At 43.8% G+C, this 14416-nt stretch overlaps 1 protein-coding gene across 4 annotated transcripts in view; it reads right to left on the reverse strand.

The window, feature by feature from the left end:
* The window catches only part of USP13 (ubiquitin specific peptidase 13), a 52166-nt gene extending 38935 nt beyond the window's left edge, over window positions 1–13231 (reverse strand). For 2 of the 4 annotated variants that reach the window (XM_032120279.1, XM_032120278.1), the window contains exons 1-2: window positions 13040–13226; window positions 3385–3510 (exon numbers count right to left, since the gene is read on the reverse strand). In XM_032120279.1, the coding sequence (XP_031976170.1) occupies window positions 3385–3510; window positions 13040–13192 (279 nt within the window). In that variant the 5' untranslated portion in view covers window positions 13193–13226. Of the gene's footprint in view, window positions 1–3384; window positions 3511–13039 lie in introns of all 4 variants that reach the window. The other 2 variants (XR_004242239.1, XM_032120280.1) reach the window with 2 other exon arrangements.
* Between the last annotated feature and the right edge of the window lie 1185 nt (window positions 13232–14416).

A 14416-nucleotide genomic window follows, 5' to 3' on the forward strand; every position in this document is an offset into this window, starting at 1 on the left:
AGACTAAGTTTTGCTATTTTTCCAGTTCAGAATACCTCAGACTACAAGGGAAAACACAACTGGCTGAGGAAATGTCAAAGTCAATGCACTTGCTCCTTAAGCTGTTTATTAAATGGCACCATTAAATCAAATTAAATCAAAAAAGCCTCAGTGGCTATTTGATGCCAACATGATGCATGATGTAGTGTGTAATGTTAGTGTAACTGGCCAGGTTGTTAGGCAACTTTTTTTTTTTTTAATAATAATATTGGGATACAACAGGTGGAGAGAAACCAGCCAAGAACCTGTCAGCCTACAGGGAAAGTTCATGTTTGCCCCTGCCCCTTCACAGGCAAAAGGGTCACATATTTTGGGTGGTTCCCTTCACCATGTAAATAAAGCTTTGGCCGAAGCAAACTGTTTTAATCATCAGTGAGGTCTTAAACATCATAGGAAAATTTTCCATTCTTAGAAAGAGCAGATGCCAACACCCCTTGGCTGCATTTAAGAACAGAATCCATTATTCACATATAAAAGCCCTAGGGAAAAGAGTCAGGATTGCAACTCCAGCAGTTAAAATAAAAATTCCTCAATGAAATGAAAATAACATTCATTCATGAAGTGAAAATAACATTTCTTTCTTTAATGCTACTGGAATTTAACAAGCTGGAAGGAAGTAGCCAGGAATCTATTTTAAATGTATTTTAAATCTCTTTTTTAAAAGCAGCAGCAAGAAACAACATAACCCAATTGAAAATACATTATGAATAAATTACACATACTCCAAGGACTGTGTTTCTCGAACTAAAAAAATTGTTTTTTCCAGTGCTAGGAAGCTCCCATTGAACTCTGATGTCACCAAGTGTGATATTGTGAAAGTCATTTAGACTAGTGATTTCAAAGAGAAAGAATTCACATGGAGTGTTTGTATTTAACTCAGGCTGGAAATTATTTCAGTTTGTTTTTCCAAATACAAATACATCGGAATTGAAGATGCTCAATACTCTTGAAAAATCCACAACCTGAAAGTCTTTTGACCTTGTCAGAAATCACTGAAAACATTCCCCATTCACAAACCCATTTTTCTTTCTAACAGATCTGACATGCCCAACAAATGAGTGACACAAGGCATCAGCAGTGGCATTAAATTCCATTTGTGATGCTCCTTGGACAAGGTGACAGAGCAGCCTGTTCTGCTTTCTCCCACTTTTTGTAACACCACCAGCCCTGGATAATATCCAGGAACTCACCACTGAAGGAACCTTTGTGCTTCTCTGCCCAGTGTTTTCAACAGGGCTGAGGTATCACTCCAGCACCAAGCTAAAGTTCTGCCTGGAAATGAATAGCACCGAGGCAGCCGTACACAGGTCATAGGCTACATGAAAGTGGCTGATTTAAAAATTCTGAAGAGTGTAACTCTGTGGAAAAGTAAAAATAAAAACCAATTTCCTTTATTTAGCTAAGAATCTTACCAGAGGGTGCTCCATAACTTGCACTTGTGCCCTTTTCTGATGATTCAGCAGATGCCTCTGGTGCTGAGCTGCCACTGGCAGATGCACCAGCCCTACTCGAGCCAACAGGCTGAAGATGTGACCCTTATTTTCTAATTGAATTGTGACAAGATACACAACTGATATTTATTCCGAACATCTTGGGAAGCAACCCGGGATTTCTGCAGCAATGCAGTGCATTCTGCAAGGATGATGCCAAGGGAACCACAGGCAGGAATAGAAGCCTCACCATAAGAATCTTAAGACAGGATATCCAATGCCTTTGGCTTTACTGTACCATACACCATTAAAATCTTGGCTTCCAAAACCACAATGGAGACACTTCATAAAACACTTGATGTTTCACATTGCTCAAAGGAAAATATGGATATCACTTAAGAAGTAAATAGTCACGGCCCAAAAAAAAAAAAACTCCATAGCTAATAAATGAGGAATCCTGGCTAAGAGCCCTATTAGATGATGCAATATTCACCTGCACTGTGTAGTCAAACCCTGTTTCCTGCCACATGACCCAGAGCACCAGTGCATTGCCACCTTGCAGCACAGAGCCAGCCCCTCTGGTGCATCATGATTCATCAGGAGAAAAACAGGAACCACTGAACTTCTTCAATCAAAGGGGTTTGCAACACCAAACAGTTGGGGTATTTGTTACTCCATTTTAGAGTCCTTCAGCCTAATTTTTATGAGGAAAGGAGCTTATGAGGCCTCATTTCAATCCCAGTTTACCTTAACATACCGGAAGAAAGTTATATACAAGGAAAGCTGACAGGATTTCTGCCCACCTGCCTCCAGATAGCATCTTTCAGGAGTGTTAAATTCAGTCAGAAGAACCATTGCTAAAACCAGAGTAGGCTCTCCAAAAACTCGGTTAACAGACAGAAGGAAAATGTTGGTACTGCCCTTAGAAGGAAAGGCAATTCTAAAGTATAACAAACATCTTTAACAATCTCATCCTGGAAGACATGCAATCCATCTCACTGTAATTCTGATAAAATATGAATAGTCCTCTACTGCAAATAAGATAAGTGGTCAGGGCCCTTCACATAACTCAAGGCCTTCATCACCCAGGGGAAGCATTGCTGTAGAATGAGGAACAAGGATTCTAACCCACTCCAAGCAGTTATTTTAAGCCCTCTAAATTGCCAATAGAGACAGAGCTTATGGGAGAGTGAGCTATAAGCAAACCCAGTGCCCACTCAGGTCAGAAGTAATTTACAGTCCTTTAAAGATGCCAGACAAACCACAGACAAACAGAGGTTAGGAAGCACAGGCAGTAAGTGGCTGCTGACACGCAGTGACAGTATGGAAGAACAGTGAATATAAGGTTGTATGTGCACATCAGTGTGTGGGGAAAGGCTAAGTGAGGGGCAGTGTATGTCTCTAGAATCCAGCATTAATTTAAGCCATGCTTAAGATCCCAGACCAAGTCAGGGTTTAACTGTACAGGTATCTTAGGATGGAAAGTAGTCCTGTCACCATGAGTCCTGTCAATTGCATATAAAAAGTAGATCTCAGAAACTCTCAGCCAGATCTGAGTCAAAGCCAGTAATTGTACACTTGAAAAGCAGGTTTCAGAAAGGTATTTGGCTATGTACAGTATGCACATAACATGCAGACAGTATGTATGTGATGCACAGAAACGAGACGTGAAAAAGAGCAGCGGAAGTCAGAAAGGAGCTACCTGTAAGACTCTTTAGGGCTTTTGATTCATCTCAGAGCTGAAGCTATAGGATTGGTTGGGATCCAAGCACCTGCATTTGATATCCAGCCCCAAATCTGAATGTGTGCATTTCAGTCACTCAGAACCTGGTTTATGTCCGAAATGCATTACCCAAATGAGCACAAGAGACACAAGAACTGCCAGTGTAGTTCTTTAGGAAGCCACAAGTCTCACCTCTATCAGGTGTCGTTTCAGATGCAGATACACACACTGTCCTGTTTTCCGGTAATGCCTTTCGATGTGTTCCCTTCCAAATCCCAGAAATGTGTTCATGCACACATAGAGACCTCCTTCAGAATCCTACAAGGAATGACACAAACAGTTACAGCAGGGAAGGAACTGGACAGGACAGAAAGGACCCAGCACACAGGAAAAAACCCCAAGAATTGCAGACCCTTTCTGTTATCAGGCATGCACTTAAAATATGGCTTTCATAGCATATTACGGTGTTTACACTATCAGTCCTCGAAGAAACTTCCACATCATATCACATATCGTAACACTCCATTCCACAGCCTACAGAAACTCTCTGAAATGAGTTACTTTGCAACTACACATTAGTGAGCATCCAAGTTGGAGGTCTAGAAGTTAGTCTTGGAAAATTCCACTTGAGTGCCCAATCCACAGAGGTTCGAAGGCACAGAAATTTGTAAAACACAGAAATAAGCATAAGCATTTATTTGAAATAGCAGAATTTCTTGTGGGCATTTGATTGCAAGATCATTGCAAACCAGAAGCACAGCAGAGCTGATGGTCCAGGGACTCTGCCACAACTTCTACAACTGATCACAACCTTGTCAGAAAAAACAAGATCTCAAGTGACCTCATGGCTCTTAAAACTGGCTAACAAAAACTTGGCAAGTGTTTTGTGTACATTCTTCAGTATCTAGCAGGGATTCTCTCCATTCATGCAAGCACAGAGCTTGGAGACAAGGGTGTTACAAAGGAAATATAAAGACATATACTCCTGGTGCTGATCACAAATGCTGACATTTCAGTAACATAACCTGGCATCACTTTTTGCTCACCCTAGAGCTGGGTGTGGATGCTCGCTGTTACCGGGGTCTTGTTCAATTTTAACACCACTCTAAGTTCTCTCCTACATCAGACTGCCAGGAGGACTTTCAGTCATTTGCTCATTGGTGTTGGATCAATTTTTTCAAGCTCTCTAACATGTATTGTTTTGAGTAGGTGGTGCATAACAAAGACTGAGCCTTTCAGAAGCTCTGTGACCTTCCTTCTATTGTGAGCATGTTTGTGCTGTTGGATAGTACAGAACATCTCGTGTTAAATTCCCCAAAGAACAACATGAACTACACTCATTTACAGGCACCTCAGAAGTAAATTATAAATATATATATGAAAGTAAGGATCATTAACTTCAGCAACAAGTCATATTAGACACATACATGCTGTCTGCTCTTCTATCCTGTGCTCCAAATCCTTCTGCATTACCTCTTTCTGTGAGAAAGTCGTGGATGTGTCCTCTGCAAGAGGATCCTAGAGGTACCCAGTCTAAATAAAAACATACAGTGTTGTCACCCTAGGGTCTCAGGAACTTTGTTTAAAGTTTTGTTTTCTTGGAGATCATTCTCTCTTTTTCTGGACGGAATCCAAGAGACCACTGAGCCATTTCTGAGGCAGCCTATGACAACAATCTGACACTTTCAGTATAGGAGCTAAATGTAGAGGCTGAGTAAGTTAGTTGTGGTTACTGACAAAACAGTTGTTTCTCCAAGAGAACACAGGCAGAGTATTTTCTCCCACAGCTTGGAAAGAAGTGGACAGACTGTTCAAAAGCCTAAAAGGTCACAGTAAAACAGGGCCCTGTGTGGAAAAGACACCTTTGTAGATGGCTGAATGAAGGATTAGGCCCCAGTTTGGTGCTCAAAAAACACTCAGCTGTGATCTAAGACAAACTTTGTGCTGGTTAATTTAACCCTACTGAGCAGACAAACAGTTCTGGAAGGAATGATATTTTACACAGTCTGTGGTATGTAAATCTTTGTATTTGACATTCATTTTAGATATGTGTGAAAGTTTATGCTGGAGGAAGGCAGCTTATCTAAAGTACTGGAGTCACTATTTTACACCAGAAAAGCGTAACTTGTCCTGACAGACAAAACCAGAGGGGGTATTTTTCCCCCCCACTCTCGCTTGAGGATGCAGCAGACACGTAGCGTGAAGTTTAGAATAATGTATAAACATTCCCTTTCCTTATTACTCCAGTGTAAAGACATTGTTGGGGCAGAAGCTTGTATTTGCTCAGGCTCCATCACTGCCCAGAAGGCCACTCAAGAGCAGATTAGTCTTCTCACCTTCTAAGCAGAAGGAAAAGGGATTGCTACTCATTTCTTCCTGTTCTTTGCTGCTAAGGTAGTCATGGTATGCCAGGTGCTTTATTCACAGAGGGAAACACACAGTCCACACCAGGGAGAAAAGTATTAAAAAAAAAAAAAAAAAGCTGCTCTTATTTATTTAGACAACAATTCATGTTTTGAGGAAGGAAAGAGGCAGAGAATGCACAGTGAAAGAGAGGTAAAATGCACCAGTTGCTCCCTCTCAGAACTCAAAAGCAGAGCAAGGAAGCTGGTGGGTGAGAGGTCTGGCAAACACAAGTGCCAGTCCATGAGGACACAGAGAGAGAGATCACCCCCTCATTTCACACTGCTTGTGGCACCAGACACCAGCAGCTTTCAAACACCACTAACCTGATCAGGATTTGACCTAATGACCTGTATGCCATTACCAACCCTCATGAACCACTTAGATCCCTCAGGGAAATTCAGGGTTTAGCAATTCCAGCTTCTGAGGTGGCTCAGACAACAATTACTTTACACAAACACGAGGGCTATGGTGATCTCCTAACATGGCAAACAGTTCCAGACTCAGGGACAGTGCCTCATGCACAGGTGTTTGCTTTACATCCTCTGGAACAATGGCAAAATTTGCTAATACAGTATCACAGAAGAGAGTAAAATGGCACCTTGAGTCTCCACAAGTCTCCATACCCAAATATGAAGAATTAAAAGCTCGTCCATCCTGTCATATATAAAGTAAAATGTGCCAGTTATGACACAGGGTCACTGGCTCCTCTGTGCCTTCTGTCCTGGTTTCCATGAGAGTGTTTCCCTGCAAAATTCATGCATACAGGACTGCTACAGGCTCTGCTCAAGGTGTCTGCTCATCAGCAGTCACCATTAATTACACTGGCTGTGGTCACATGAGTCTTGCTGTGTAACTACAATCCACTCTTTAATATATTTGGAAAAGTTACAGGACCACCCCTAACCTACACACTTTGCACTGGATCCCACAGAGTCTAACTAAATGACACATATTTTATTTCAGAACAAGCTTAAAAAGAACAACAGATGTTTTGGCACTTAATATTCATCTCAACAACACATAATAATTTACAATGAGGAATAAAAAGACAGCCTGTCTCTCTGTCATGTACAGTGAAACAAGGAGGAAAAATAAAAACACAGCAAACCACAGACAACCAACTGAACACTAAAGGACACAGAGATGGCTCCAGCAAACAAAAAGTTCATTTTCCAGTTTCCACTGCAGTAAATGCAGTTACTTCTGGGGAGAGGAGGGGGAACCAACACAAAAAATGTGTGCTAAGGCCAAGAATATATCTAGTCACATTCAAAAGAAACATGGGGTATGAACAGTGGCATAAGTCTGCCTTTTAGACAACTGTCCTCTGTCACCCAAAGGTGGCAAGAAAATAATGGTGACTAAAGAAAAGTAGAAAAGGAATAATAAGAGAGTAAAATTGGGCATCAGGTAAAAAAACGATCAGAGGGAGAAGCAACGGAATCAGAATAAGGAATGGGAGGACACTGACATACACAAACATTGATGTCAAAATATGTACAAGCAGTGAAGAGGAGCCATGTACTACTGGAACTGCTGAAAGACAAGAGACATGGGAGAAGACCTGGGTTGGGCAGAGAAAGAAAGGACAAAGGACCTGGAAGTAGGAGATAAATTACAGGGCTTCCTGTAACTGGACTGGGCTGGACTGGACTTGAAATACAAAAGAAATCCTTCTGCTGCTCTTCCTTCACAAAAGCACTGTATGGCACTGGAAAGCACTGGATATTTCCCTACAAGCAAATTAATTCACAAGTGCTTAACAAGATTTCTGGAACCTCTGTTGTAGCTCCTAAATGCGCACATGGATGAGGCCAATCCAGTACAGCACTTAGAACATTTCCTGGGAAGAAAAAAGCTGTGTGGGCCAGTCAGCCACTAAACCAAAGCCAAACCACCATGCCAAGAGGTGGATCGATGGCTCACGCCCACGTATAAATCACAGGTGGACTCCAGAGCAGGGCATACGAATTCCAAAGCAGTGTCTTGGACAAGTCACATGCACAGGCAGGATCAAGGCTTCACAGCCAGTGAGCAAATACAATGGCAAAACTCATGCTGGGTCAGGAGTACTTCTAACCTGCAAGCAGGAATAGAGAGCCTCACCATCCATCACCACTGTTTGGGGTCAGTTCATCCAGGTGCAGACTGTGTGAGCCACTGGCAGAGGTGTCTGAGGTCCACCATGGCTGATTGCCAAGCTCCAGCCCAGTACTGCAGCCCCAGCAGTGCCACCTGGCACTGCTTCCACAGCACCTTAGATTTTGGGGTTTTGCTTTGTGCAGAGCTGTGGATGTACAACTCTGTTGGTCACAAAAACAGTGCTGTGCTTCCAGAACAGAAAAGCTGGGGTGAAGAGCTGACAGGAAAACTTATGCAGCAATTCAGCACAGCTCCAGCACTGTCCATTCGTCTGCATCTCCGTATTTATCCTCTGACACTCCAGGTACCTCAGAATTCAAGTCTCTCTGCTACCCAAGATATATCAGTCCATCATCACTCTGGGTAACAGGATGGTCAGTCACACATAAAGAGGAAAAGGCTAATAAGATCCAAATTTAAATCAATCCCAAGGAAATGCACAATGCACACACACTGGTTGTTCTCCCAAGCACCAGAGTTATTTCCCATGTGTCAGACACTGCAGGCACAACCTCTACTGCTGTTACCATTCTCCAACTTTAGAACACCAGTGAGTTAACTGATGTGAACCAGTTGAGTGTTTTGGTGCACTCCCAGCCAGCAAAACACCTGCCCATGTGACAGCTTTGGTATCTCCCTGTCAAGCAACAGTACCACACTGCTCTGACTTTTCAGGTGATCACCCACCACCAGGCAATTCACTGAAGGTCATTTTGCAGCTAGGCCAAAATCCTTGTCTGGAGTATTCCCTTTGTCTTGGTGTGTTCAGTTCTCTTGTTTCCTCTCTGCTGCTCCCATTCCATCAATGGAAATAAGATCCAAGCCTACCCCTCACAGACACGGGGCTCAGTGACTTTCTGGTTTTCCTCAAGGAATATTGACCAAAGGAACTGCCAGACAGGAGGTGCTTATTTCTAGAATGTTTTATGCAACACAATAACCTACATCCATTACACACTCCAGATTCTCAAGGATTTCAGTCCCAACTGCACAACAGCAGAGCATCAGCTCAGTTCAGCCTTTGGGAATTGTCCCAACATAACCATTACAGATCTCCTGAGCCACAAAAATGAAGTCAGCAAGATTCACAAAGGAAGCTGTTGTCAGCAGCAAGGTTTTCCAGTGGAGCAAGGCCAAACTTTCAGCTGCTCAAACAAACAGAGTCCTGCACTCTACAGGGCCAGACTGCCTGGTCCTGTCACCGTGTTGGGCTCATGAGCTCTGCTGGGGTTGTCGCCAATGCCCTTCATGGGGAAGGTTTCGGAGCACATCCATGTGCAGCATCACACATAAGCCTTTTTATACTCCAGTTTGTATCCCTTTTCCAGATGTTGTCTCTGCCCCAGATGCATCACTCTCATGACAAGTGACAGGACCTGAGGGAATGGCCTGAGGCTGTGTCAGGGGAGGTTTAGGTTGGATATTAGGGAAAGGTTTTTCACTCAGAGGGTGGTTGGAAACTGGAACCGGCTCCGCAGGAAAGCAATCACAGCTCCAAGCCTGACAGAGCCAAAGAAGTGTTTAGACAACAGTCTCAAGCACATGGTGAGATTCTTGGGGTGTCCTGTGCAGGACCAGGAGTTGAACTCGATGATCTTCATGGGTCTCTTCCAACCCAGAGTATTCTGTGACTTTCTAATTCTGTGATAAATGATCAGAGGTCTTTGAGACCAGGCTCACATTAAAAGGTGGAATTTCCAAAGCTGAGTACTGTAATTCTAAAAAAATAATAGTACAACAAAAGATTATTATATAATACAACCTTTGTATCTTCTGCATTCTACTGAAGACAACGTCAGACTCGTCCATCAAAAGATGAAGAGAAGTCACAGTGGACAAAATAGGAGAGAAGAAACCTACAGCACAGTGTTGGAGATGTGGAAAAAGCCACCAAGAGGCACGACTGCACCTCAGATCTGACTTCTGCAAGGTACAGGACTTTGTCAGCCAAATTGCAGGGTAGTGGTTGGCTCCCACAGCTGCTGGGTCAATCCCTGGAGGAAGCAATACTCAACACTAGGCCAGGCTTGTGTTTTGTAAGCAGTCTGCCTTCCCTCCCTCCTCAATTCCTGTACAAAGGAATAGCTAACTGGAGTAGGAGCCCTCATCAGAGAAACACAGTTTTTCTAGAAGACACCAAAAAACCTCAAAAAAGTAATTAAAATGTAAACCATAACCAGCATATTTTCTCATCTTATGAGACAAGCAAACTAAAAAGTGTCACTAGGTCTCTTAAGTGCACAGAAATTTGCCTCCTGTTCCTGCCAGCTTTCCTGGGACCAATCCTAGTATGTTCTGTGGGAAGTAGGCCAAATCTAAGGACATTAATTTCTCATCTGTTTATGGTATTTCTAACAATACCACCTTTCTGACAAGATCACCACACTACAGTTAATCCACGTGGAAAAAATACACTAAACAGCCACCTGTACTTCCAGCTCTCACTTCCGAGGGCTCTCAGCTAATGACTCTCATTGTAGCACAAAGGCGACATTGTTCCCAGGTCTTCATCCAAGGAAGATTTAAAACTCATGGGAAGGAACCTCAACCTGTTTTGAGAACAATCAGTGAAGCTGCTGATATCCACTGGAACATTCACTATTCAAACCCAGACGGGATGACACAACTGACAGAGTGACAAGCAGGGCAGCAAACCCCACGTCTCCCTGCCACGTTAAGCTCTGCACAGCTGGAAGTAGAAGAGGGAGCTACTCGCTCCCAGTACCTCGTTTTCTCTGGCACCCTCTGAGAGCAAAAGCTCTGATTTTGAACACTCCACTCTGCTTGGTCCTTGCAAATTTGCTGCAGCACCTTTCTCTACAATAATAAAATTACTCTGTACCTTAACGCTCACAGGTCAGATGGTTTTCAGTGTATTTTAAAGATCACAACACATCCATACAGGAAAAGGATTAGTATACAATTAATATAGCTAAAGACACTTGAGCGTAGAGCTGCTGCATGACCAGGTATGACATGACACGCTGAAGTTAAACTGTAGCAAGGAGCATATTTAACATGGCAAAATGAGTAGATGTGAGGAAATACTCTTAAAAGGGAAAAAAACTCCTCCAGCAAAAATGCAATCTGGAATTTTAGCATGGCTAACAAAACCAAGAGTGTGTTTTCTTAAATTCTTGAACATTATAACAGGGCCAACAGTGTGTCTTCTTTCAAAAACAGTTAGGTACCTCAAGAGGAAGAGGCTCGTTTAGGTAATACATAGATAACCTAAGAAGGTAAGTCACAAAATCAACCTAATACAAAACATAAACATCTCCCTTTAGCCAAGGAACAACCTGTCTGTTTCCTTTCACTGTCCGTCTGAATGAAAAACTGCAAAAACACAGCTTTGCTATTTTCAGTTTGAAAATGACAGTGTTTTACCCTAGAAAACGCACGTTACATTTACCCCGTGGAGTCACCATCCTAGAAACAATATCCAGGTATCTGTTAGATTATATGGGAATTTAACATAAATCTGAGCAAATCTTTTGCTCAGCTAAACTGAGGAGTGGTATGGGCTGAAAAGCTGCGGGAAACAACAGAAACTGAGACTGGTTTTATTTTCACTGGTATTGCATAAATTCAGCCAAGCCTTTTGCCCAGTGAATGCCCATAACACAATTTAAACAAGAAGTTTTCACACTGGAGGGCAACATTTTTCAAAATCTGAAATCTCTTCCTGATAACATCAAAAGGATGAAAAATTCTTTGGTTTAAAAAAAAAAAAAATCATACATGCTGCTTCCCACTCCTTTTGCTACTTTTATCCATAGTTTCTGTTAAGTTTGGCTCAAATCTTTGATGTTTTGTTCAAACAGCTTTTGCTGTGTTCAACTGAGACTTGTTGCAGGGGGTGGTGATTGTTTTTTAATCACCATACCATAGCAGTATTTTATATCCCTTCCTACTTGTTATCAGAAACTTTTTATAAACCATAATATCGAAGAAGCCTGAAAGTGTGACTAAAAACACCAACCATGTGTTCACCCAAGCAGAAATCTGAAGGAAAGAATGTGGTATATTGATTCTCCCCCGCCAAAACCTTCTTAAGCATATAATGCAATTATCGCCTCTGCGGTGGAGTCCGATTTGGCAGTTCTAATCAGCCCAACTCCCAGTACAGTCGGGGCTGCTGGGTGACACTTGAGATCTGAAGAGTGGGGGTAAAAATAACCTCTGTTCAACAAGACATGACGAACACCAGACAGCTGAGTCACCTTTAAAACCAAGTCTGATTTTCTGTATTTAAAGGAATTATAGAAGAGAAGGGGAATTATCAAATAGAAGGGGATAAAGGATTCCAAAAATGTGGCTGAAATGTATCTTTCACTGAACAGTCTGTAATGTAATGAGCCTCCTTTTGATTGCTGCCATTGACAACATATAGTGCTCGATCACCTTTGGGAAACCTCAGCTTCCTGTGGAGAAGCAAGTTTTAATAAAATTTCACCTCTCTTGAAAAAGTCTAATTTCTAAGCACCTGTTTCTTACGAAGCATTGCCCATTTATGAAGCTTTCAGTATTAGCAGTGAAGTTAAAAATGAGTCTCTGCCACAGAACACATGCAATCTGTGGAGCTGGTGGATGTTTTGTAAGACACCATAGAAATAACACCACAGAAAGTTTACTGCACACGAAACATTCATCTAACAGCAAAGGAACCAAGATAGTGGGGAAATACTACAAGTTCATTGAAGTTCAGTGATGTAACTGAAACCCTGGGGGAGAAAGTGTTTCAGGGGAACTTTCACGCTGATTTTCAGGATGAGCTTTTAGCCCTTGGGAGCTTTCTCTGAAGATTTTGAATAGAACGAGCACCGAGGCAGTAGGAAAGCAAAGTAATTGACATCTGCTCGCCAGAACATACCAACAAGAAGGCCATTACCGTCCCGTTTTACTACCTCGGTGAGAAAGCAAAAGCAGGGCTCCGAGTCAAACGGACAGACCCCGACAACCAGAGCAAGCAGTGAAGTTTCCCCCAAACCACAAAATCCCCGTGTCCAAGCAACCACTTCAGACCGCCTTGAAGGAGGAAAATAAACAAACAAGCGCAGGAAGGAACCGCGCTGCCGCGGACGAGCGATGTGCGGGGAGCGCCGCGACGGCGAGCAGGCGTGGGGGAGCACCGGGAGGGCGAGGGGGCCGCGGCAGGTGGAGGAAGCGATCGGGGGCATTCTGAAGCCTGAGGGGGAGGCAGCGGCCCGGGCAGGATGCGAGAGGCTGCGGCGGGGAGGGGAAGGGGCCGCGGCGGGCGGGGGCGCGGAGGCAGCCGGGGGTGGTTCGCTGCACTCACGGGCGAGTCGTAGGAGAAGGCACACTCCGTCTTGTAGACCCGGTCCCCTGACTTGGGCACCCGGATCGTGGGCATGTAAGGGACGAGCAGCTCGCCCAGGTCCCCAGCGGCCATCTGCGCATCGCCGCCGCGGAAGAGCGCGGCCCGCTGCATCCTCCTTCCCTCCCTTCCCTCCCGGCTCCCCTCCCTCCTTCGCTCCCGGCCGCCCGCCCTCCCTCCCTGCCGAGCCGCTCTGCGCGGGCGATGGAGGCAGCCGGGCCCGGGCCAGGGCGGCGGCGGGAGCCGGGCCCGAGGGAGGGCAGGGGGAGGGAAGATGCTATTTTTAATCCAATGGCAGCGGCAGCGGCAGCGGCACCAGCTGCGGCGGCGGCACTCGGGGGTCCCGGCGGGGGCGGGCGAGGGGCAGGGCGGCGGGGGCGGGATTCCCGCGGGGGCCTCGCGTTTCACCCCAAAACCTTCGTTCCCAGGAGGAGAGCACGGAGACTTCGCTCCTGGTCTCCCCGGGTAGCCCGGGGCAGATTTCTGCTATAGGCGCTGTTATTTATTTTTAAGCATTTAAAGACTATATACATGTATGTGTATATGTGTGTGTGTACGCAGCATATATATATATATGTATGTATGTATATATATATATGCATGTATATGTATATGTGTGTATATATAAGCATATATATAAAAAAGTATATATGTATATGTATGTATGCATATACAAGTGTGTATATATGTAAGTATATATGTATATGGTATATGTACATATATTTTTATATGTGTGTGTATATGTATGTATTTTTGTATAAAATATATACAGTAAAAAATTTCTTCTATGTATTTTCATTCTCAGCCCCTCATTGCCCAGTGCCACAGGTGTCTCATGTGTCCCATGGCTCTGTCCTGGTCCCACCAGGGCCGTGCATCAGGATGTCCCCATGGTCAAGAGGAGCAGGTCTGTGTGGGGGAATATAGGGCGGGAATGCCCAGCCAGGGATGCCTGAGAAGCCTGTGGTAGTGCCAGGAGCCAACCCCCAATTTTGTGTCTTCTGGGGCAGTACCTTTACCTTAAAATGCCCTTTTTTGGCCTTTGCTGTGTTTCTCTCTGCTTTTCACTTTGAAAGAATAATGTTAGAGGAAGGAGAAATAGAATGAAGTTTGTAGGGAAACAAATATTGCTATTGTTTTCAAGCAATATCTAGTAACTACTACATATGCCTGGCAGCAAAGCGTTAAAGAAATGACCAACCCATTTAAAATGAAGATGCATAAAGTAATGAATAGCCTTCCACCCACAGTCCACAAAATATCCAAGGATTCAGTGATCACTTCCAAAGAGGTGATGTGACCTTTACTAGAACCACCCTTTACCTCAAAAGTTTCAAT

Source organism: Corvus moneduloides, chromosome 10, assembly GCF_009650955.1.
Source record: "Corvus moneduloides isolate bCorMon1 chromosome 10, bCorMon1.pri, whole genome shotgun sequence".
Classification (NCBI taxonomy): domain Eukaryota; kingdom Metazoa; phylum Chordata; class Aves; order Passeriformes; family Corvidae; genus Corvus; species Corvus moneduloides.